Here is a 26,502-nt window from a genome sequence, read left to right on the forward strand (position 1 = left end):
CAGTAAGATAAGAGTTAAACCAAGACAGTGTGATGGTATGGGGGTGTATTAGTGATTGTTGTAGGGTGAAAGTGTGGTAGTCAGCATGTGTGATGGTATGGGGGTGTATTAGTGATTGTTGTAGGGTGAAAGTGTTGTAGTCAGCATGTGTGATGGTATGGGGGTGTATTAGTGATTGTTGTAGGGTGAAAGTGTTGTAGTCAGCATGTGTGATGGTATGGGGGTGTATAAGTGCCCAAGGCATGGGTAACTTACACATCTGTGAAGGCACCATTAATGCTGAAAGGTACATACAGCTTTTGGAGCGACATCTGTTGTTTTCATGGACGCCCCTGCTTATTTCAGCAAGACAATGCCAAGCCAGGTGTTACAACAGCGTGGCTTCATAGTAAAAGAGTGCGGGTACTAGACTGGCCTGCCTGTAGTCCAGACATTGCAAATGTGTGGTGCAATATGAAGGCTCAAACATCAGAAGGGAGACTGTAAGTAATGGAAGTGACAAGAATTGATGAGGACATTACAAAGTGTAAACACAGACACATCCGTGGGATCTAGAAGGTCCCGGAAGATCCCCGACGATTTCCCAAGTGTCCATCTGTGGGTCGTATCTCTCCATGCTCTGCAGGTAGGTCCCTTTAGAGTAGGAATATCCTCCCGTCACATAGATGCAAGAATTGATGATGGCAGCCCCGCACTCCATCCTCCTCTCCTTCATCACCGACATGGAGCTCCACTCCTCCTTCTCTGTGTCGAAGCAGTCGCCAATCCTCGTCTGCCCACCCACCAAGAATAGTTTCTTACCCAGAGACACAGAACAAAGTCCATATTCTGTAAAAAAAAAGAGGAGAGTAGATTAGCAAACAGGTGGTGCATGTGTACTGCTGTCTAAAAGTGTTACCTGGATGAGGGCTGACGGCCATGATGCTCCAGTCATTGACATCTGGCATGTAGACTTGGATTTTCTCATACGTGCAGCTCCCTCTAAAGCCATAGTGGCCTCCAGTTACATAGATCTTATCTCCTACCACACAAGCGCTGGCATTTCCTACACCTTTAAAAGGAAGAAAAGAGAGCAAGTGGTCACCTACAAAAGGTAAGAAAAGTGTGGCGTCGTCCTCTCGCCATGTCAAGCTTCAAATGTTAAAGTTAAGTTAAACGGCTCCACCACATCCAAATTGGTCCTGATTAAACATTTCCAAACAAAAACATGGCTAAATAAATTAAAATAATAATATTTTAGTCCCATGGGCCGCTAGATCACGCTGTTCAGTACCGTGACCACTGATTGGTTCAGCCTCAGCCAGCATTACAGTATACACATATAATATATACTCTACATATATATATATATATTTATATATATTTATAATATGCATACATTCATATATACAGTATGCATATATATGTATACTGTATACATTAGGTAAGGAAAAAACACAGAGGCTGTATCATCCCTACAAGACTTTTGCACCCTGTATTGAGCACCAGTCTAACGGATAAACCACAAAAACCTCTACTATATATAAATATATATATATATGTATGTGTGTATATATAAATATATATATATATGTATGTGTGTATATATATATATATATATATATACATATACATATATATATATATATATATATATATGTATGCCCCCGGCCAAATTCTTTTATCCCAAAGTGGCCTTCTGAGTCATAAAGTTTGGGGACCCTGCACAGGATCACAATCAATTCTGTTTGTTTTATTCAATAATAAATGATAAATAAATGGGTTGTACTTGTATAGCGCTTTTCTACCTTCAAGGTACTCAAAGCACTTTGACACTACTTCCACATTTACCCATTCACACACACATTCACACACTGATGGAGGGAGCTGCCATGCAAGGCGCCAACCAGCACCCATCAGGAGCAAGGGTGAAGTGTCTTGCTCAGGACACAACGGACGTGACGAGGTTGGTACTAGGTGGGAATTGAACCAGGGACGCTCGGGTTGCGCACGGCCACTCTCCCCACTGCGCCACGCCGTCCCATACATATATAATACATAATACATATATAATCCATTCTTATTAACCTATACTACAAACCCCGTTTCCATATGAGTTGGGAAATTGTGTTAGATGTAAATATAAACAGAATACAATGATTCGCAAATCCTTTTCAAGCCATATTCAGTTGAATATGCTACAAAGACAACATATTTGATGTTCAAACTCATAAACATTTTTTTTTTTTTGCAAATAATCATTAACTTTAGAATTTGATGCCAGCGACACGTGACAAAGAAGTTGGGAAAGGTGGCCATAAATACTGATAAAGTTGAGGAATGCTCATCAAACACTTATTTGGAACATCCCACAGGTGTGCAGGCTAATTGGGAACAGGTGGGTGCCATGATTGGCTATAAAAACAGCTTCCCAAAAAATCACAAGAAAGGATGGGGCGAGGTACACCCCTTTGTCCACAACTGCGTGAGCAAATAGTCAAACAGTTTAAGAACAACCTTTCTCAAAGTGCAATTGCAAGAAATTTAGGGATTTCAACATCTACGCTCCATAATATCATCAAAAGGTTCCGAAAATCTGCAGAAATCACTCCACGTAAGCGGCATGGCCGGAAACCAACATTGAATGACCGTGACCTTCCATCCCTCTAGACGGCACTGTATCAAAAACCGACATCAATCTCTAAAGGATATCACCACATGGGCTCAGGAAGACTTCAGAAAACCACTGTCACTAAATACAGTTGGTCGCTACATCTGTAAGTGCAAGTTAAAGCTCTACTATGCAAAGCCAAAGCCATTTAGCAACAACATCCAGAAACACCGCCGGCTTCTCTGGGCCCGAGATCATCTAAGATGGACTGATGCAAAGTGGAAAAGTGTTCTGTGGTCTGACGAGTCCACATTTCAAATTGTTTTTGGAAATATTCAACATCGTGTCATCCGGACCAAAGGGGAAATGAACCATCCAGACTGTTATCCACGCAAAGTGTAAAAGCCAGCATGTGTGATGGTATGGGGGTGCATTAGTGCCCAAGGCATGGGTAACTTACACATCTGTGAAGGCACCATTAATGCTGAAAGGTACATACAGCTTTTGGAACAACATATGCTGCCATTTAAGCGCCGTCTTTTTCATGGACACCCCTGCTTATTTTTGCAAGACAATGCTAAGCCACATTCAGCACATGTTACAACAGCGTGGCTTTGTAAAAATAGACTGCGGGTACTTTCCTGGCCCGCCTGCAGTCCAGACATGTCTCCCATGGAAAATGTTTGGTGAAGCGTAAAATAGGACAGCGGAGACCCCGGACTGTTGAAGGACTGAAGCTCTACATAAAACAAGAATGGGAAAGAATTCCACTTTCAAAGCTTCAACAATTAGTTTCCTCAGTTCCCAAACGTTTATTGAGTGTTTTTAAAAGAAAAGGTGATATAACACAATGGTGAACATGCCCTTTCCCAACTACTTTGGCACGTGTTGCAGCCATGAAATTCTAAGTGAGTTATTTGAAAAAAAGAATAAAGTTTATGAGTTTGAACATCAAATATGTTGTCTTTGTAGCATATTCAACTGAATATGGCTTGAAAAGGATTTGCAAATCATTGTATTCTGTTTATATTTACATCTAACACAATTTCCCAACTCATATGGAAACAGGGTTTGTATTTAACCACACAACCTTCATGTAAATTATGAAATAAAGTGTTACTACTTTGAGGAAATTCCCCCACCAAGGAAATCTGGAACTTGTTGCGGGAAGGAGTCAACAAGCAAAACACCAAACCCATCTTTACTTGACAGGCGGCAGGATGCAAAAGGTCTTTGGTCACACTCCAGTTCCCCTCTTGAAAATCAGCTGTTGTTGCCAAACAATGAAGCCTGCATTGAGCTTGAGGGACACATGCAAGCGACAGCTGCACGCTGCAAACTTCCTGCCGCCATAATCCACATATCGAGGATCACATCCACAACAAAAACCGAAGCTCTCCTTTGCATACCTTGGATCATTCTTGCAGCGGGGAACCATTTCTCCTTGAGTGGATCATACCATTCCGTCTCCTGCTCGGAAGCTCCCGCCCTGTAGCCTCCCAAGGCGTAAATGCAGCCGTGCAGAGCCACAGAGCAGTGGTAGTAGCGAGCTGTGATCATGGGGCAGCCTTCTCTCCACTCATCGCAGTCACAGTTGTAAATGAAAACCGTGTCCAGGGCTTCTACCGTGTTGGTCCTGTAGCCTCCTGTCACGAAGACGTCCGCCCCCAGCAAGGACACGCTGTAGCTCTCTCTCGCATGATCCGGCATGTCTTTACCCCGCAGCCACGAGTCCCTTGCGGGGTCCCAGATGTGAACTTCGCAGAGAGGGTGCCAGTAGTATCCTCCAATGATGTACAGCCTTGATGGGTTTCTCCCACTGGTGCATAGCTCCTTTGGTCGTGAAGCCTTCATGACCATGGATTTGAAGCCTTCATCGCTCCCCACCAAGCACTGCCTTTGCACCTTTAAGCCGGCCTTGAACTCGGCCTCATCCAGGCCCAGATGGATGGACTGGAGCAGGTCCAGGGCATGCTGAAGACGCTTCTCCAAGTCGTGCGTCACCCACTTGGCCACGGCGGCTATCAACACTTCATCCTTCAGCGCAGCCAGCTTCTGAGTAGCCACCACGGTTCGGATTCTTTTGGGCTCCAGCTCAAGGAACTCCTCCTGATGGATGAGCTCTGGGAACCTGCTCAGCATCAACCTCCTGGCCTCACGCTCCAGCTGGGGACACAGGTGGAGCTGGGCAAAGGCGTGCATACCCAAGCAGTTGTCCACATCCAGGAAGCGAACCAGGAAGCTCTCGCACGCCTGCTTGACCGCCAGGAACTGCAGCAGGTCGGCAGCCTCCAGCAGACTTTGCACGTTCTTGGCGGTGATGCTCACCTGAGCCGTGTACACGTAGTCCACCAGAGCCGCCAGCTCGCCGCAGTCCACGCCGCTCAGCGTGATGACCCTGTCGGACCTCTCCCTCATGTCGGCCGTGAACATGACCTGGAAGTAGGAGCTGCAGGCGGCGAGCAGAGCCTTGTGGCAGTGGAAGACCTGGCCGGAGTCGCCGCACCGCAAGACCACGTCGGCAAACAGGCCGTGGAGGTAGGAATGCCTCAGGGCGTCCAGCAGCTCAGTGGGATGGGCTGCGTGGCGGAAGTGGTAAGTGTAGACCTCGTTCATGATGTGTGCAGCAGGACAACGGAGCGTCCAGCAGCTGCTTCTCATCTATTATTTCCACAAGGTTGCTGCACAATCACACAGACTGACCTCCGCACTCCGTCACTGCTGCTCGCTCTTCTCCATGAAAATGAAATGCACGCCAGCCTCCATTCGGCCCACACGGGACCTCACACACAGGATGCCTATTTTGGTGATGGAGTGGCATGCAACAGTGTCCATCCCCCACCCGCACGTCCTCGGCTAATCCATGCAGAGGAATCCCCCCCCCCCGCAACCGCGCTGTGGTCCTAAAAATAACTCTCTACCACCCCGTGACCATGTTGTGAGACATCGCTCTCACTCTCGGGGAATACAAACCACACATGCACGCCTCTCTGAAAAGATAGCCCACCCTCCACCGTGCCCCCGTACCCGTGTTTCCCCCTCATTCCTGTCGTTGCTATGGCGTTTTCAACCTGACTCCACTCTGACCACGCCTTGACTGTTAATCCCAACTGAGATGAAGATGGGCCGTGCACAAGACTGTAGGGACGGCACATTTTCTGGACCATAAGGCGCACATAAAATCCTTTCAATGGGTTGGGCTCTCTGGGCCGCTGGGGACGTATTCTGGCTCCCACGCTCACTGGGAGTCAAATATATTCTACATACAAACACACAAACACACCACTATTCATACAAACATACATAGGCACCTACGCTCCCACATACATACACAAATACAGTACATACCTACATACCGTACTCAAAGTCCGTCCATCTACACACACATTCACGGTACACATATACACATACATGTACATATACTTTCACTGTACAAACATACATATACACATACTGTACAAATACATTCACTGTACAAACATACATATACACATACATGTACATATACATTCACTGTACAAACATACATATACACATACATGTACATATACATTCACTGTACAAACATACATATACACATACATGTACATATACCTTCACTGTACAAACATACATATACACATACTGTACATATACATTCACTGTACAAACATACATATACACATACTGTACATATACATTTACTGTACAAACAAACATACATATACTGTATATATACATTTACTGTACAAACATACATATACACATACATTCATGTATATAGACATTCACTGTACAAACATACATATACACATACTGTACATATACATTCACTGTACAAACATACATATACACATACTGTACATATACATTCACTGTACAAACATACATATACACATACTGTACATATACTTTCACTGTACAAACATACATATACACATACTGTACATATCCATTCACTGTACAAACATACATATACACATACTGTACATATACTTTCACTGTACAAACATACATATACACATACATTCATGTATATAGACATTCACTGTACAAACATACATATACACATACATGTACATATACATTCACTGTACAAACATACATATACACATACATTCATGTATATAGACATTCACTGTACAAACATACATATACACATACTGTACATATACATTCACTGTACAAACATACATATACACATACTGTACATATACATTCACTGTACAAACATACATATACACATACATATACATTCACAGTACAAACATACATATACACATACTGTACATATAGATTCACTGTACAAACATACATATACACATCCATATACATTCACAGTACAAACATACATATACACATACATGTACATATACATTCACTGTACAAACATACATATACACATACATGTACATTCACAGTACAAACATACATATACACATACTGTACATATAGATTCACTGTACAAACATACATATACACATACATATACATTCACAGTACAAACATACATATACACATACTGTACATATACATTCACTGTACAAACATACTTATACACATACTGTACATATACATTCACAGTACAAACATACATATACACATACATGTACATATACATTCACTGTACAAACATACATATACACATACATTCATGTATATAGACATTCACTGTACAAACATACATATATACATACATGTACATATACATTCACTGTACAAACATACTTATACACATACTGTACATATACATTCACAGTACAAACATACATATACACATACATGTACATATACATTCACTGTACAAACATACATATACACATACATTCATGTATATAGACATTCACTGTACAAACATACATATACACATACTGTACATATACATTCACTGTACAAACATACATATACACATACTGTACATATACATTCACTGTACAAACATACACACATTCTGTTCATATACAAGTACATATATACATACATACACTCATGCACATAATCATGTTTCATCAAACATATATCAACGTTGTTGCCCTAGGGTAAACTGGGTAACACAAGGCATATTGACAGAGTTTAACCCATTGTTACTATAACAATCTACAAGATTAATATAGGTTGCCTCTCTCTCTTCCCCTCCATCTTTCACTATTCCTTTTTTTTTTTAAATCTCTCTAGCTATCATGACGTATACGTATTGTTGCATTTGAACAACAGTATTGTTGACAATAGAGGTAAACTATTGGTTTTGTTCATGATCAATAGCGCTTTTTCTTTTGGTATTTGTATTACTCCAGTTTTGGTGTAAAAATGCTCTTTGTCATTTCTATATTATTTATTTCACTAACTGCTTATTTGCTATCACTTTTACCATCATATTTGTACATATTGTATGTGCTGGTGTTGTTCTATTGTTGTTGTTGTCATTGTTGTGTTTGCTGTTGTTGTATGTGTCTCTCTGTCTAATCCCCCTCTTATCACCACAATTTCCCCCTCTGTCTTCCTTTTTTTCCTCTTCCTATCCCCTCCTGCTCCGGCCCGGCTGCACCAAATGATAACATAAATACATTTAATAAAGTCACATTCGAATAAGACAACAAGAGAAGTATCCTACACTTCTCTTTTGTAAAGTAAATCTGAACAGCCGATACGGGCATCTACATCAACTATATGATTTGCCTGAGAAGCTGGACAGGACAAAAAAAATAAATCCTTTCATTTGCTCAAAAATCGACAGTGCACCTTATGACCCGGTGCGCCTAATTCTGGTTGTGCTTACCGACCTTGAAGCAATTTTATGTGGTAAGTGCTAAAATGATAAGTGTGACCAGTAGATGGCAGTCACACATAAGAAGATGCCAGTAAACAACGTCAAAACTTTAAATGTTCCATTGAAAATGAAGGACATTACACACAGCACTCAAAGATCCGTCAAAATGTTTTAGTACGACTTTGAAGCCACGCCCCCTGATGGATTGTCAGCCAATTATAGCTACCGTAGTCAGAGATGCAAATATTATTAAGGTGTGTGTAAGGACCGCAAGATGTCACCCATTAGCAGATATATTATCTGCCGTTTTGTTTCCCAATATTAAGCAATAGGAACTTTTCTTACCTTCTGATCTGTATTTGGGATCTGCATAAGTCCTGTAAATGAGCACCCCTCGCCTTTGCAGTCTGTGTTGACGCCGTAGTCGATAGGCTTCTTCTTTTTCTCTATCTTCTTGTTATGTGACATTCATCCTCCACTGTTGCCATTTCTAATATAAAGTAGTGTAAAGTTCTTACTTATATCTGTCAGTAAACTCACCATGAAAGCACTAAAACATACCGGTGTAGTGACTTTAGTTATTAGAGATCTGGTCACAGGACACATTTCTGGCCTTGTTGTTGTTTCCGGATGAGGAGATGCTGCTCCGTTATTGATTGAAGTAAAGTCTGAATGTCATTTAAACAGTTAGTGCCATCTTTGGACACTTCTTCCACTCCCGTCCTTGCACGCTACACCGCTACAACAAAGATGACGGGGAGAAGACGCTGTCCAAGTCATACTGCAGGACTTTTGACCAGAAGAAGAAAGTTTGATACTGGCTCACCTGCACTGGCAGGTGCAACTTTAAGGTTTTACTACTTATGTATAAAATACTTAATGTGTCAAACGCAAGGCTTCAAGAGGTAGTCACCTGAAATGGTTTTCACTTCACAGGTGTGCTTGAAGCTCTAGGAGAGAATGCCAAGAGTGTGCAAAGCAGTAATCAGAGCAAAGGGTGGCTATTTTGAAGAAACTAGAATATAAAACATGTTTTCAGTTATTTCACCTTTTCTTGTTAAGTACATAACTCCACATGTGTTCATTCCTAGTTTTGATGTGACAATCTACAATGTAAATAGTCATGAAAATAAAGAGAACGCATTGAATGAGGAGAAGGTGTGTCCAAACTGTTGGCCTGTACTGTAATAAATAATAAATAATAAATAGTATATAAAGTGAGGTGTCCAAAGTGTACCCAGGGCCTCTTTTTTTGCACATTATAGATGCACAATTACTTATTTCTTTCAATTGTATTTTGCAGTTTGCATCACATCCAGAATAGTTTCTAATATTTTGTCTCCTTCATGGAGTTACAGTAAAGAAAAGATGAATGCAAAATGTTATTAACAATGTTATTTTACCATGAATTGATTAACGTGGACCCCGACTTAAACAAGTTGAAAAACTTATTGGGGTGTTACCATTTAGTGGTCAATTGTACAGAATATGTACTGTACTGTGCAATCTACTAATAAAAGTATCAACCAATCAAAACAGCTGTCAGTGTGTTTGCAAATTGCAAGCACAATCATTGCACGTATGATCAGATTGTAAAACATATTTTAGTAAACATTTTGCAAGGTGCCTTCAACCTTATTTGCATACCTGTCTTGAGACATTGTGCATATTTTGAGAAAACAGCAGAAACGTTTGTGGAAAAGGACACCTTTTTCATCCGTTTTAGTGACAAACCATGAAAAATCTTCCTAACAATGGAATGTAGGTTGAAAATAACTCTTAGTTGTACTTGCTAAGGCAAAGATGGACCAGTAAGACACAGGAATCCAAGATTGTAAAGCCATCAAGCACGGAGCTGAGCTGCTTCCTGAACCAAAGACTTCAAGGCCTGGAGGTCCGGCAGCAGGGAGGACACGCCCACACAGAACCACATATCTCCACAGGGGTCCACAGGGGCACTGAAAGACTCAACCTGCACTCCCTCTGCAGCCAGAAGCCCTAACAGGAGGGAACATTGGGAGAAAGAGAGGAGGTTAAAATGAGTGTAGAATTAAAGGAAAGAACTAGAAATGACCTCTTTGACATCATTACTACTTTTCCCAAAAAGAGCATCATTTCCACTTCACATTTATGATAGAAAATGCAGCACAATCAAATTGGTTATTAGGGACCGAATGTCCCTTTGGAACAGAGGACCCTATTGAATTTCTAGCGTTTTATTCTTTATTATTATTCCGCAGCTTTGAGCTGTGATTTGACCCCCTTAACATGCTTCAAAACTCACCAATTTGACACACACGTCAGGACTGGCGAAAATTGCGATTTAATCAAGATACCTAACCCCAAAACTGCGCTCTAGCGCCCCCTAGGAAGAAAACACAGAAAAAACTGCCTGTAACTTCTAGTAGGAATGTCGTAGAGACATGAAACAAAAACCTCTATGTGGGTCTCACTTAGACCTAGATTTCATACACTGACATCCTTCAGCAAAAATCAACAGGAATTTTGCAATTCCCCCTTCAAAACAAAAGTTTTGTAAAAACACTCACCTTTGCCTCTTTGAGCTGTAATTGGACCCTCTTAACATGCTTCAAAACTCACCAATTTGACACACACGTCAGGACTGGCGAAAATTGCGATTTAATCAAGATACCTAACCCCAAAACTGCGCTCTAGCGCCCCCTAGGAAGAAAACACAGAAAAAACTGCCTGTAACTTCTAGTAGGAATGTCGTAGAGACATGAAACAAAAACCTCTATGTGGGTCTCACTTAGACCTAGATTTCATACACTGACATCCTTCAGCAAAAATCAACAGGAATTTTGCAATTCCCCCTTCAAAACAAAAGTTTTGTAAAAACACTCACCTTTGCCTCTTTGAGCTGTAATTGGACCCCCTTAACATGCTTCAAAACTCACCAAACTGGACACACACACCAGGACTGGCGAAAATTGCGATCTAATCAAAAAACCTAATCCCCAAACTCAAAATTGCGCTCTAGCCCTGGGAATAAAACACGGACAAACTGCTCCTAGGAAGAAAACAGACAAAACTGCTTGAAACTTCCGTTAGGAATGTTGTAGAGACATGAAACAAAAACCTCTATGTAGGTCTCACTACATAAAGGTTTTTGTTTGGGTCACGTGACCGATACGTGAACTGTTTCGAACTGACGCCTGCGCGCCAAACTGTGTTTATAAAGAAGTGCATCTGTCAGCGAGATGCTGCTGCCAACAGAATAGCCGCACTTCTGTCGTTGGTCATTTATCGTCGTCGGAGATCATTGAGCAGCCTCAGGCAAAAAGAAAGATTTCCGCCATGAAATAATAACTAAGAAATCGTCTAAAATTTAATACGTTGAAAAACACTTTTTTTTTTAAATAAAAATGTGTAAGAAAATCAAAAATCAAAAAATTCCCAGTCCACAAGCATCCTCATTCACAACATGTTCTCTTACATTTCCATCTTTTCATACATGATCACATTATTTATTGTCCGTATCTAAAAAAGATACAAATATATTTTTATTTAAATGAAGATATGAAATAATCCTAAATGAAATACAATGACTTGGTTTATATTTTTGTATGTACTAGGTCATGTGGCTCTTTAGCGCCGCCCTAGTGGCTCTCTGGAGCTTTTTCAAAAATGTATGAAAAATGGAAAAAGATGAGGGGAAAAATATCTTTTTTTGTTTTAATATAGTTTCTGTAGGAGGACAAACATGACACAAACCTCCCTAATTATTATAAAGCACGCTGTTTGTATTAAACATGCTTCACTGATTCAAGTATTTGGTGAGCACCGTTTTGTCCTACTATTTTTGGTGGTCCTTGAACTCACCCTAGTTTGTTTACATGTATAACTCTCTCTGACTTTCTAAGACGTGTTTTATGCCACTTCTTTTTCTGTCTCATTTAAGCTTTTAACGTTGTGCATGAATGCACAAAGGTGAGTTTTGTTGATGTTATTGACTTGTGTGGAGTGCTAATCAGACATATTTGGTCACTGCAAGCTAATCGATGCTAACATGCTATTTAGGCTAGCTGTATGTACATATTGCATCATTATGCTTCATTTAGTTTCCTTTAAGTCCTCTTAATTCAATTTATATCTCATAACACACTATCTGTATGTAATATGGCTTTTATTTTTTTGCAGCTCCAGAGAGATTTGTTATTGTATTTTTGGTCCAATATGGCTCTTTCCACATTTTAGGTTGCTGACCCCTGCTTTAGGTCATAAAATCAGTGTCAGCTGAGTCGGTCCATAGGTTGCTTGTAGGGATTTTTAGTGTCCAGCAGATGTCAGTATTTAGTGACACAGTATCAATAGTTTTGCAATGTGTCAAAAGGCTTCATGACATCGACATCAACCCATCACTAATGATCACATATTCCAACATATTTTTGTTGTTGTTAAAATAAAGATAAATACTGTACTTAAATATGTGCTTGACTTATGATTTCAAAACAAATGATCAATCTAGTTAGTGCGTCTGCCTCACAATACGAAGTTCCTGCAGTCCTGGGTTCAAATCCAGGCTCGGGATCTTTCTGTGTGGAGTTTGCATGTTCTCCCCGTGACCGCGTGGGTTCCCTCCGAGTACTCCGGCTTCCTCCCACTTCCAAAGACATGCAGCTGGGGATAGGTTGATTGGCAACACTAAATGGTCCCTAGTGTGTGAATGTGAGTATGAATGTTGTCTGTCTATCTGTGTTGGCCCTGCGATGAGGTGGCGACTTGTCCAGGGTGTACCCCGCCTTCCGCCCGGTTGTAGCTGAGATAGGCGCCAGCGCCCCCCGCGACCCCGAAAGGGAATAAGCGGTAGAAAATGGATGATCAATCTAATTGTAGACTGTAACAATGACGATAGATTTTACGGCTAAATTCGGCCAATTGAGTTTTTTACCATAAAATGAACTTTGGTAATGTTTTTTTTCCATAAGACACTAAAACATAAAAAAAACAACAACAAAGAAAACATTAAAACAAGAAGATTTCAGGTAAAAAAACAAACAAACTTGCAGCTGCGTTGGTTGAATTTTACGGCTAAAAACTGGTATCATTTTTCTATTGCCTTGGCCTACTCAGTGGCCTCGTGGTTAGAGTGTCCGCCCTGAGATGAGTTGTGAGTTCAAACCCCGGCCGAGTCATACCAAAGACTATAAAAATGGGAGCCGTTACCTCCCTGCTTGGCACTCAGCATCAATGCTTGGAATTGGGGGTTAAATCACCAAAAATGATTCCCGGGCGTGGCCACTGCTGCTACTCACTGCTCCCCTCACCTCCCAGGGGGTGAACAAGGGTGATGGGTCAAATGCAGAGAATAATTTCACCATACCTAGTGTGTGTGTGACTATCATTGCTACTTACATTTTTTTGTATGTGTTCCATATATGCATGTCTATTTATTTATGACTCATTATTAAAGGCGTGCCTCTGAGGGCAACCATAACTGCGACGTGGCCCTCAAAGAACAGCTTGTAAGTGTGTCTGGCTGCAAAGATGATGGCGCAGCATCTTCACAACTCAGCTGTGCATGTTGGATGTTGTGTGGTCATCCTCACCGGCCACTGAAGGGAGAAGCTGAGGACTAGCCGAGGCCTTGAAGAAGATGAGGTTCCCAGTGAGGGCCACCGGCTGTCTGAAGACACTCCCACTCAGCTCCAGCAGCACCGGCACACCCCCTCGAACGGCACCGGTGGCTTTGTAGCTGCAGCCATCGCTCAGGACCTCCACAGCACACGCGCTCTGTGAAGCTTCCTCCGACACCTCGTGGCTTTGCTTGACCTTGAGAAGTGAGAGAAGGCCACTTGACAATAATAATATCTGTCTTATTATTATTATGATGACGTCAATGTTGTACCGTGATTCCAGATTCTTTGGCCAGGCTCAGGACGTTGATGAGGTTGGGACAGAAGGCAGACCCTCCGTTTAAAAGTCCCACCAGAACAGCAGCCGTCATGTAACCAGAGCAGGACTTCATGTTGTCACCTGGTGGAAGTCAAACATGGGCAGAGTTCAGTCTTGCTGCTCATCGCATTCATGCAGAGTCCACACTTTTAGCCGGGGGGGATCTGGTAAATCAGGGGTCAGCAACCTTTTTGAAAGCAAGAGCTACTTCTTGGGTACTGATTCATGCCAAGGGCTACCAGTTTGATACACACTTCAATAAATGGCCAGAAATAGCCAATTTGCTCAATTTACCTTTAACTCTGTGTTATTATTAATAATTAATGATATTTATCTTTGGGGAAAACACTGATCATCTTAATGATTTCTCACAGTAAATTGTTAGAAAATAAAACAAATTGGACCAAGCTATATTTCTAACAAAGACAAATCATTATTTCTTCTCGATTTTCCAGAACACACATTTTAAAAGAAATTCAAGGCTTTGAAATAATAATAATAATAATAATAATAATAATAATAATAAGATTGAAATAAAAATCTGCGTTCAAAGGATTCCGGCTTATTAGTGATTCCCAAAGCCCAAAAAAAGTCTGCGGGCTATAGAGCGTTTTCTGTTCGGGCTCCAGTACTCTGGAATACCCTCCCGGTAACAGTTCGCGATGCCACCTCAGTAGAAGCATTTAAGTCTCACCTTAAAACTCATTTGTATACTCTAGCCTTTAAATAGACTCCCTTTTTAGACCAGTTGATCTGCCGTTTCTTTTCTTTTTCTTCTATGTCCCACTCTCCCGTGTGGAGGGGGTCCGGTCCGATCCGGTGGCCATGTACTGCTTGCCTGTGTATCGGCTGGGGACATCTCTGCGCTGCTGGTCCGCCTACGCTTGGGATGGTTTCCTGCTGGCTCCGCTGTGAACGGGACTCTCGCTGCTGTGTTGGATCCGCTTTGGACTGGACTCTCGCGACTGTGTTGGATCCATTGTGGATTGAACTTTCACAGTATCATGTTAGATCCGCTCGACATCCATTGCTTTCCTCCTCTCCAAGGTTCTCATAGTCATTATTGTCACCGATGTCCCACTGGGTGTGAGTTTTCCTTGCCCTTATGTGGGCCTACCGAGGATGTCGTGGTGGTTTGTGCAGCCCTTTGAGACACTAGTGATTTAGGGCTATATAAGTAAACATTGATTGATTGATTGATTTAAATTTGATTCTACAGATTTTCTAAATTTGCCAGAATAATTTTATTGAATTTTGATCATAAGTTTGAAGAAATATTTCAAAAATATTCTTCGTCGAAAAAACAAAGGCTATTTTAGGCCCCATCCTGTTCGCTCTTTATCTCCTCCCTCTTGGAGATATTTTTGAGAAACATGGAGTGTTTTATCACTTTTATGCAGATGACTGCCAAATTTATATCCCGATTTCAAAAAGCCACGGCCCCCTGACACCCCTTCTTAACTGTCTATGTGACGTCAAGGCTTGGTTAGCACAGAATTTTTTAATAATGAATGAAGGAAAAACAGAAATTTCAGTTTTTGTTGCGGCCCTCACTGACTTGGGACCATTGCAAAATGATGTGCGTCCCAAAGTCACCAGCCTTGGCGTCACTATAGACAGCCATTTTAAACTAGACAAATGGCGTTTTAAAATCGTGTTTTTATCACCTTCGTCTTTTAGTAAAGGTTCAACCGTTTTTATCTTTTAACCTTTTTGAAGAAGTGTTGCATGCTTTTATTTCAAGTGGCCTGGACTACTGCAATGCACTTTATGCTGGCATTAGCCAAAAAGCTCTCTCCCGGTTGCAGTTAGTCCAGAAGGCGGCAGCAGGACTTTTAACAGGGGCCAGGAAAGGCCAGCATAGAACCCCAATTCTTCAGAGTTTGCACTGGCTCCCTGTTCATTTTAGAATTGATTTTAAAACATTGCTGTTTGTTTTTTAAATCTTTACATGGACGGGCACCTCAGAATATCTCGGACCTCATCCAAATGTACACTCCTGCGCGCGCTCTGAGGTCCGAGAGCCAGTTCCAGCTCGTGGTGCCCAAGACCAGACTTAAGACCAGGGGAGACAGGGCCTTCTCTGTGGTCGGCCCTAAGCTCTGGAACACTCTGCCCCTCCATGTTCAAACTGCTTCCACAGTGGAGTGTTTCAAGTCTCGTCTTAAGACCCACTTTTGTTCTTTGGCTTTTAACACTACGTGAGTTGTGTGGTCCTCTGTGTTTTTTATACACTTTTATTTCTATTTTACTGTTTTAATTGATTTTACCCTTTAAAATAGTTTTTAATCATATTTGTTTTTATATTGTTTTTATTGGTTTTATATTTATTTATTTTTTGTTTTTATTCAGTTATTGGTGGAGCATAATATATATTTATATACTTTTATTTTTATTTTATTTTATTTATTTATTTATTTTTACAATTGTTTTTAACATGGCTGTGCAGCACTTTGGAAACGTTATTGTTGTTTAAATGTGCTATATAAATAAAGTGGATTGGATTGGATTGGAAAATGAAGATTTAGATTAAAATGTATTTATTATTCTTTACAATAAAAACATTTTTTTTTTACTTGAACATTGATTCAAATTGCCAGTAAAGAAGAGGAAGGAATTTAAAAGGTAAAAAGGTATATGTGTTTAAAAATCCTAAAATCATTTTTAAGGTTGTATTTTTTCTCTAAAATTGTCTTTTTGAAAGTTATAAAAACCAAAGTAAAAAAATAAATGAATTTATTTAAACCAGTGAAGACCAAGTCTTTAAAATATTTTCTTGGATTTTCAAATTCTATTTGAGTTTTGTCCCTCTTATAATTAAAAATGTCGAGCAAAGCGAGACCAGCTTGCTAGTAAATAAATACAATTTAAAAAATAGAGGCAGCTCACTGGTAAGTGCTGCTATTTGAGCTATTTTTAGAACAGGCCAGCGGGCGACTCATCTGGTCCTTACGGGCACCATGTTGGTGACACCTGTTCTAGCTTACCTGGGGGACCCTTTCACTTACCACCATCCCTAAGTGGATATTGACTACTGTTGTCATTTGTCATATGGTGTTGTGAATAAACTCGATTGATTTAAATGTGACTTTTGGGCCATGCATTTCCCCAAGAGTGAGGTGATATTGTGAACTGTACAACTTGAGTGTGATGTTACCTTGAGAAGTGATTTGAACTTGGCTCAGCGGTGTCTTGGAGGCACTGCAGGACTGCAGGACAGATCCCATGGCCTCTCCAAGTTTGATCAATGGAGAAGAGTCGGAGGAAAAGGTGCTCGCCAAAACCTGTGCATTTACCTGTGCGGGTTTTTCAAAAGCAACGTTACATTTTGGGAGAAAACAAATGCTAATCTTAACTGGATTGAAATGGAAATAAAGAACTATACACTAAATACTTGTTTATCATTCTAAGTAATGTAACTATTATGAGCTGGAAAAGAAGGAGTTTAGTGAAGGCCCGGCCAATTATTTTGACTCGGGGGGCCAAATTTAGAGGAAAAAAAATGTGTCTGGGGGCCAGTATATCTATTTTTGGGAACACTAATACAAAACCTCACAATAATGTCTGATTGAAAGCTAAAATCATTATGACAGACCACCTTAAAAGCGGAATGGAATTTTAATTATTTATACTGAATGAGACAGCCAGAATGTACATGAAAATAAAGAATGTGGGATTTACAATATTAACTATGAAGGATAAAACACTGAATATTGACAACATATGAACATCACACCCCCTCTCCATCCACATATTTTACAATCAAGCCAAACACAACAAAAATGCAACAAACACAGCAAAATATGAACGTGAAGGGTAAAAAATAAACCCAGCTACAATGTGATATATGTGATATATCACTAAGCTTTACAACTTTGTTGTAAAAATCTCCTTCCACGTCTATCCCTGACACCCACATTTCACACTCTGTGGAAACACTCCCCACCCACACTGCTTGGTGCCTCCTCTGAGCTGCTGTGACTTACATCACCATAGTAACTACTTACATCACCATAGTAACTACTTACATCACCATAGTAACTACTTACATCACCATAGTAACTACTTACTATAGTAACTACTTACATCACCATAGTAACTACTTACATTACTATAGTAACTACTTACATCACCATAGTAACTACTTACATCACCATAGTAACTACTTACATCACCATAGTAACTACTTACATCACCATAGTAACTACTTACATCACCATAGTAACTACTTACTATAGTAACTACTTACATCACCATAGTAACTACTTACATTACTATAGTAACTACTTACATCACCATAGTAACTACTTACATCACCATAGTAACTACTTACATTACCATAGTAACAACTTACATCACCATAGTAACTACTTACATCACCATAGTAACTACTTACATGACCATAGTAACTACTTACATCACCATAGTAACTACTTACATCACCATAGTAACTACTTACATCACCATAGTAACTACTTACATCACCATAGTAACTACTTACATCACCATAGTAACTACTTACATGACCATAGTAACTACTTACATCACCATAGTAACTACTTACATCACCATAGTAACTACTTACATCACCATAGTAACTACTTACATCGCCATAGTAACTACTTACATCGCCATAGTAACTACTTACATCGCCATAGTAACTCATTACATCGCCATAGTAACTACTTACATCACCATAGTAACTACTTACATTACTATAGTAACTACTTACATCACCATAGTAACTACTTACATTACTACAGTAACTACTTACATCACCATAGTAACTACTTACATCACCATAGTAACTACTTACATCGCCATAGTAACTACTTACATCGCCATAGTAACTCATTACATCGCCATAGTAACTACTTACATCACCATAGTAACTACTTACATCACCATAGTAACTACTTACATTACCATAGTAACTACTTACATCTCCATAGTAACTCATTAAATGACCATAGTAACTAATTGGATGAGCATAGTAAGTAATTAGATGACATAAGTAATTAGATGACATAGTAAGTAATTAGATGACATAGTAAGTAATTAGATGAGCATAGTAAGTAATTAGATGACATAGTAAGTAATTAGATGAGCATAGTAAGTAATTAGATGACATAAGTAATTAGATGACATAGTAAGTAATTAGATGACATAGTAAGTAATTAGATGAGCATAGTAAGTATTAGATGACATAGTAAGTAATTAGATGACATAGTAAGTAATTAGAGGACATAGTAAGTAATTAGATGAGCATAGTAAGTAATTAGATGACATAGTAAGTAATTAGATGAGCATAGTAAGTAATTAGATGACATAGTAAGTAATTAGATGACATAGTAAGTAATTAGATGACATAGTAAGTAATTAGATGAGCATAGTAAGTAATTAGATGACATAGTAAGTAATTTGATGACATAGTAAGTAATTAGATGACATATTTAGTAATTAGATGACATAGTAAGTAATTAGATGACATAGTAAGTAATTAGATGACATATTTAGTAATTAGATGACATAGTAAGTAATTAGATGAGCATAGTAAGTAATTAGATGACATAGTAAGTAATTAGATGACATAGTAAGTAATTAGATGACATAGTAAGTAATTAGATGACATAGTAAGTAATTAGATGACATAGTAAGTAATTAGATGAGCATAGTAAGTAATTTGATGACATAGTAAGTAATTAGATGACATATTTAGTAATTTGATGACATAGTAAGTAATTAGATGAGCATAGTAAGTAATTAGATGACATAGTAAGTAATTAGATGACATAGTAAGTAATTAGATGACATAGTAAGTAATTAGATGACATAGTAAGTAATTAGATGACATAGTAAGTAATTAGATGACATAGTAAGTAATTAGATGACATAGTAAGTAATTAGATGACATAGTAAGTAATTAGATGACATAGTAAGTAATTAGATGACATAGTAAGTAGTATATGATGCAGATTCCAAGCATGTTTAGACTTAGTATAGTTGAAGACTTAGGGTGATTATAAAAGATGAGTGCACATCATAATGGCAGCTACACTTTACATCTTCAACATCTAAAAATAAATAATTTGTGAATGTCCGGCGGGCCAGATTGAAAAGCTTAACGGGCCTCATGGCCTTCATTTTCCCAGGTCTGGTTTAGTGGATATAAGAGTTGTGTACTGAGGTTCCACATGAGCAGCACATCACTGTCACATGACCAATAGGAGGTGGGATTTAAGATTCACATGACTGAGCCTCTTGGAGGTGGAATGTTGCAGGTGTGTGTGATCACATCAACTTAACTTACAATGTTACAGGTGTGTGTGTGATCACATCAGACGGAGTGCAACTTAACTTACAAACCCCGTTTCCATATGAGTTGGGAAATTGTGTTAGATGTAAATATAAACAGAATACAATGATTTGCAAATCCTTTTAACCCATATTCAGTTGAATATGCTACAAAGACAACATATTTGATGTTCAAACTCATAAACTTTATTTTGTTTTGCAAATAATAATTAACTTAGAATTTCATGGCTGCAACACGTGCCAAAGTAGTTGGGAAAGGGCATGTTCACTACTGTGTTACATCACCTTTTCTTTTAACAACACTCAATAAACGTTTGGGAACTGAGGAAACTAATTGTTGAAGCTTTGAAAGTGGAATTCTTTCCCATTCTTGTTTTATGTAGAGCTTCAGTCCTTCAACAGTCCGGGGTCTCCGCTGTCCTATTTTACGCTTCATAATGCGCCACACATTTTCCATGGGAGACAGGTCTGGACTGCAGGCGGGCCAGGAAAGTACCCACACTCTTTTTTTTACGAAGCCACGCTTGGCATTGTCTTGCTGAAATAAGCAGGGGCGTCCATGAAAAAGACGGCGCTTAAGTGGCAGCATATGTTGTTCCAAAAGCTGTATGTACCTTTCAGCATTAATGGTGCCTTCACAGATGTGTAAGTTACCCATGCCTTGGGCACAAATACACCCCCATACCATCACACATGCTGGCTTTTACACTTTGCGTCCATAACAGTCTGGATGGTTCGCTTCCCCTTTGGTCTGGATGACACAATGTCGAATATTTCCCCAAAAAATTTGAAATGGTAAGACAGACCACAGAACACTTTTCTACTTTGCATTAGTCCATTTTAGAAGATCTCGGGCCCAGAGAAGCAGGCGGCGTTTCTGGATGTTGTTGATAAATGGCTTTGGCTTTGCATAGTAGAGCTTTAACTTGCACTTACAGATGTAGCGACCAACTCTATTTAGTCACAGTGGTTTTCTGAAGTGTTCCTGAGCCCATGTGGTGATATCCTTTAAAGATTGATGTCGGTTTTTGATACAGTGCCGTCTGAGGGATGGAAGGTCACGGTCATTCAATGTTGGTTTCCGGCCATGCCGCTTACGTGGAGTGATTTCTCCAGATTATCTGAACCTTTTGATGATATCATAGAGCGTAGATGTTGAAATCCCTAAATTTCTTGCAATTGCACTTTGAGAAAGGTTGTTCTTAAACTGTTTGACTATTTGCTCACGCAGTTGTGGACAAAGGGGTGTACCTCGCCCCATCCTTTCTTGTGATTTTTTGGGAAGCTGTTTTTATAGCCAATCATGGCACCCACCTGTTCCCAATTAGCCTGCACACCTGTGGGATGTTCCAAATAAGTGTTTGATGAGCAGTCCTCTACTTTATCAGTATTTATTGCCACCTTTCCCAACTTCTTTGTCACGTGTTGCTGGCATCAAATTCTGAAGTTAATGATTATTTGCACACACAAAAAAAAGTTTATGAGTTTGAACATCAAATATGTTGTCTTTGTAGCATATTCAACTGAATATGGCTTGGAAATTATTTGCAAATCCTGGTATTCCGTTTATATTTACATCTAACACAATTTCCTAACTCATATGGAAACAGGGTTTGTATAATGTTACAGGTGTGTGTGATCACATCAATTTAACTTACAATGTTACAGGTGTGTGTGTGTGAGATCACATCAATTTAACTTAAAATGTTACAGGTGTGTGTGTGTGATCACATCAATTTAACTTACAATGTTACAGGTGTGTGTGTGTGAGATCACATCAATTTAACTTACAATGTTACAGGTGTGTGTGTGTGAGATCACATCAATTTAACTTACAATGTTACAGGTGTGTGTGTGTGAGATCACATCAATTTAACTTACAATGTTACAGGTGTGTGTGAGATCACATCAATTTAACTTACAATGTTACAGGTGTGTGTGTGTGAGATCACATCAATTTAACTTACAATGTTACAGGTGTGTGTGTGTGAGATCACATCAATTTAACTTACAATGTTACAGGTGTGTGTGTGTGATCACATCAATTTAACTTACAATGTTACAGGTGTGTGTGTGTGAGATCACATCAATTTAACTTACAATGTTACAGGTGTGTGTGTGTGAGATCACATCAATTTAACTTACAATGTTACAGGTGTGTGTGTGTGAGATCACATCAATTTAACTTACAATGTTACAGGTGTGTGTGAGATCACATCAATTTAACTTACAATGTTACAGGTGTGTGTGAGATCACATCAATTTAACTTACAATGTTACAGGTGTGTGTGTGTGAGATCACATCAATTTAACTTACGGCGCCAACCAGCTTGTTGCCCTTCACCATGTCCACGATCTGCAGAGCGATGTCCTGGCCACAGCGCGCCTGGGCTTCCTTGGTGCTGGCGCCCAGGTGTGGACAGCTGATGACATTGGGATGGTTGACCAGGCTCGGTTCTGAGGTGGCTCCTGTGGCACACAACACTTGGACATTTCTATCTTGTACACAACGAGATTCATCCATTCCAATATTTTCCTGTCATGGACAACACACGACCAAATAAGGTGAGGCCCGTCTAACAGACAATGTACGAGATTTGTTGGGAATATGACGATCTAACGCGCAGTCCCATGGTCTGGTGGTGTTTCCACCGCCCCCGTTGTGCTCCTTCCCTTGGTTGAGGTACTACACATTGTGACACCACAGCTGTCAAAGAGGTCTTCATTGCGGGCCAAGTTGCAGGCTCGGCGGCCCTCAGAGAGAATAAAAGAGTGGATATTGTCACATGATCACCTATGCATCTCATTAGTAGATGCATATTTTACCTGCACTGTAAGAAAAAGTAATCTGGGGATTTTGCCATCCTGCAATGAGGTGGCGACTTGTCCAGGGTCTACCCCGCCTTCTGCCCGAATGCAGCTGAGATAGGCTCCAGCAACCCCTGCGACCCCCAAAAGGACAAGCGGTAGAAAATGGATAGATGGATGGGTTTTGCAATCAGAAAAATGGCAGAATTTGACCATAAAATGTACAGTAAAATTGTCTCAAAATTTTACTGTACAGTTCTGGTGATTGAGCTGCCAGTTTGTTAGTTTTTCCGCATAAAAAATATGGTTGCTGTTTTCACAGTGGATTACTGTAAATGTAGGATTCTGAAGATCGAGCTGTTTTTAAAAATATATATATTTTCATGTTTACACTGCAAAAAGAGAAATCTAAGTAAGATGAAATATCTCAAATAAGGCTGATGTTTGATTATTTTCTGTCTGAGAAGATCATTCTTCTCACTGAGCAAATTTTATGTTTGAGTGTTTTACTTGTTTTACGTGTTTTGCTCCTAAATGATGTCAGTAAGATATGACAGCTTGTTGCTGAGATGTGATGATCTATATTGAGTCAAACATGCTTGAAAGTAGAATATCAAGTGTTGTGTCATCAACACTCAAGTAGAAAACTACTTTTTTAAAGTCATCATTTCTTATTTCAAGCATGAAAAAAAAATCCTGACTTTGACACAATTGTGTCTCATACACGGTCTAGCTCCATCCTATCTTGCCGATTGTATTGTACCATATGTCCCGGCAAGAAATCTGTGTTCAAAAGACTCCGGCTTATTAGTGATTCCTAGAGCCCAAAAAAAGGTCTGCGGGCTATAGAGCGTTTTCCATTCGGGCTCCAGTACTCTGGAATGCCCTCCCGGTAACAGTTCGAGATGCTACCTCAGTAGAAGCATTTAAGTCTCACCTTAAAACTCATCTGTATACTCTAGCCTTTAAATAGACCTCCTTTTTAGACCAGTTGATCTTCAATCAATCAATCAATCAATGTTTATTTATATAGCCCCAAATCACAAATGTCTCAAAGGACTGCACAAATCATTACGACTACAACATCCTCGGAAGAACCCACAAAAGGGCAAGGAAAACTCACACCCAGTGGGCAGGGAGAATTCACATCCAGTGGGACGCCAGTGACAATGCTGACTATGAGAAACCTTGGAGAGGACCTCAGATGTGGGCAACCCCCCCCCTCTAGGGGACCGAAAGCAATGGATGTCGAGCGGGTCTAACATGATACTGTGAAAGTTCAATCCATAGTGGCTCCAAGACAGCAGCGAGAGTCCCGTCCACAGGAAACCATCTCAAGCGGATCAGCAGCGTAGAGATGTCCCCAACCGATACAGGCGAGCGGTCCATCCTGGGTCCCGACGAGCGGTCCATCCTGGGTCTCGACTCTGGACAGCCAGTACTTCATCCATGGTCATCGGACCGGACCCCCTCCACAAGGGAGGGGGGGACATAGGAGAAAGAAAAGAAGCGGCAGATCAACTGGTCTAAAAAGGAGGTCTATTTAAAGGCTAGAGTATACAGATGAGTTTTAAGGTGAGACTTAAATGCTTCTACTGAGGTAGCATCTCGAACTGTTACCGGGAGGGCATTCCAGAGTACTGGAGCCCGAATGGAAAACGCTCTATAGCCCGCAGACTTTTTTTGAGCTCTAGGAATCACTAATAAGCCGGAGTCCTTTGAACGCAGATTTCTTGCCGGGACATACGGTACAATACAATCGGCAAGATCTTCTGCTTCTTTTCTTTTTCTCCTATGTCCCCCCCTCCCTTGTGGAGGGGGTCCGGTCCGATGACCATGGATGAAGTACTGGCTGTCCAGAGTCGAGACCCAGCATGGACCGCTCGCCTTCGTCTCGGTTGGGGACATCTCTACGATGCTGATCCGACTCCGCTTGGGATGGTTTCCTGTGGACGGGACTCTCGCTTCTGTCTTGGATCCGCTTTTGACTGAACTCTCGCGGCTGTGCTGGCGCCACTATGGATTGAACTTTCACAGTATCATGTTAGACCCGCTCGACATCCATTGCTTTCGGTCCCCTAGAGGGGAAGGGGGGGGGGGGGTTGCCTACATTTGAGGTCCTCCCCAAGGTTTCTCATAGTCAGCATTGTCACTGGCGTCCCACTGGATGTGAATTCTCCCTGCCCACTGGGTGTGAGTTTTCCTTGCCCTTTTGTGGGTTTTTCCGAGGAAGTCGTAGTCGTAATGATTTGTGCAGTCCTTTGAGACATTTGTGATTTGGGGCTATTTAAATAAACATTGATTGATTGATTGAATTAAAACAGATGACAGCCAAATGGACTTTGCTGTTTTATTTTCAATGAAACAATTAAAAAGATGTAGTCATATAGTAGTACACTTGTTATTAGTGAGAATATACTTATTTTAAGGTATTTTTGGGGTCATTGAGGTTAGCTAATTTTTTGGATTTGTTTTGGAAAGTCTTGACAAGCCAAATGTTCGTGTTCTATTAGCAGATCATTTTGCTTAGTTCAAGTAAAATACCCCACATTTTTATATATTTTTTTCTTGTTTTTGAACACTGACTTTTTGCAGTGTACAATTTGATGGGTAAGTTGCTTTGCAATCATAAGGCTAAGTAGCAACGTTCTCTCTAAGGCAGTGGTCTCCAACCTTTTTGTAGCTGCGAACCGGTCAACGCTTGATAATTTGTCTCGCGGCCCGGCGGAGGGGGTGTGGAGGGGGAAGGTTTTTGTCATGAAAAAGGGAGGGTTTTTTTTGGGTTGGTGCACTAATTGTAAGTGTATCTTGTGTTTTTTATGTTGATTTAATAGAAAAAATTGCAAAATTAAAACAAAAGTTTTTTTTCGGTCCTGCTAGACACCGAACTCTATTTAATAATACAACTCTAACATTTGACAACCAAACAATTAAACAAGGCGACACGGTAAAGAATCTGGGTATTATCTTCGACCCAACTCTCTCCTTTGAGGCACACATTAAAAGCGTTACTAAAACGGCCTTCTTTCATCTCCGCAATATCGCTAAAATTCGCTCCATTCTGTCCACTAAAGACGCTGAGATCATTATCCATGCGTTTGTTACTTCTCGCCTCGATTACTGTAAC

General features: G+C 40.3%; 2 protein-coding genes across 3 annotated transcripts in view; both read right to left on the bottom strand.

The window, feature by feature from the left end:
* Positions 1-468: 468 nt before the first annotated feature.
* On the bottom strand, positions 469-5,433 carry klhl23 (kelch-like family member 23). Of its 2 annotated transcripts, XM_061880065.1 has the most exons (4): positions 5,294-5,432; positions 4,000-5,169; positions 899-1,051; positions 469-828 (listed from the first exon to the last, which is right to left on the bottom strand). In XM_061880065.1, the coding sequence occupies exons 1-4, from the start codon at positions 5,409-5,411 to the stop codon at positions 518-520; spliced, it is 1,752 nt and encodes a 583-aa protein (XP_061736049.1). In that variant the 5' UTR covers positions 5,412-5,432; the 3' UTR covers positions 469-517. The 2 variants fall into 2 exon arrangements, with proteins under 2 accessions (XP_061736049.1, XP_061736050.1); XM_061880066.1 differs by having other exon boundaries at positions 4,000-5,433.
* A 4,610-nt stretch (positions 5,434-10,043) lies between these two features.
* phgdh (phosphoglycerate dehydrogenase) overlaps positions 10,044-26,502 on the bottom strand; it is a 42,723-nt gene continuing 26,264 nt past the window's right edge. The window contains 6 exon segments of the mRNA XM_061880069.1: positions 10,044-10,334; positions 13,907-14,129; positions 14,206-14,333; positions 17,410-17,548; positions 22,885-23,018; positions 23,021-23,036. Coding sequence (XP_061736053.1) covers positions 10,180-10,334; positions 13,907-14,129; positions 14,206-14,333; positions 17,410-17,548; positions 22,885-23,018; positions 23,021-23,036 — 795 coding nt within the window. The 3' untranslated portion in view covers positions 10,044-10,179.

Source organism: Nerophis ophidion, linkage group LG19 (assembly GCF_033978795.1).
Source record: "Nerophis ophidion isolate RoL-2023_Sa linkage group LG19, RoL_Noph_v1.0, whole genome shotgun sequence".
Classification (NCBI taxonomy): Eukaryota; Metazoa; Chordata; class Actinopteri; order Syngnathiformes; family Syngnathidae; genus Nerophis; species Nerophis ophidion.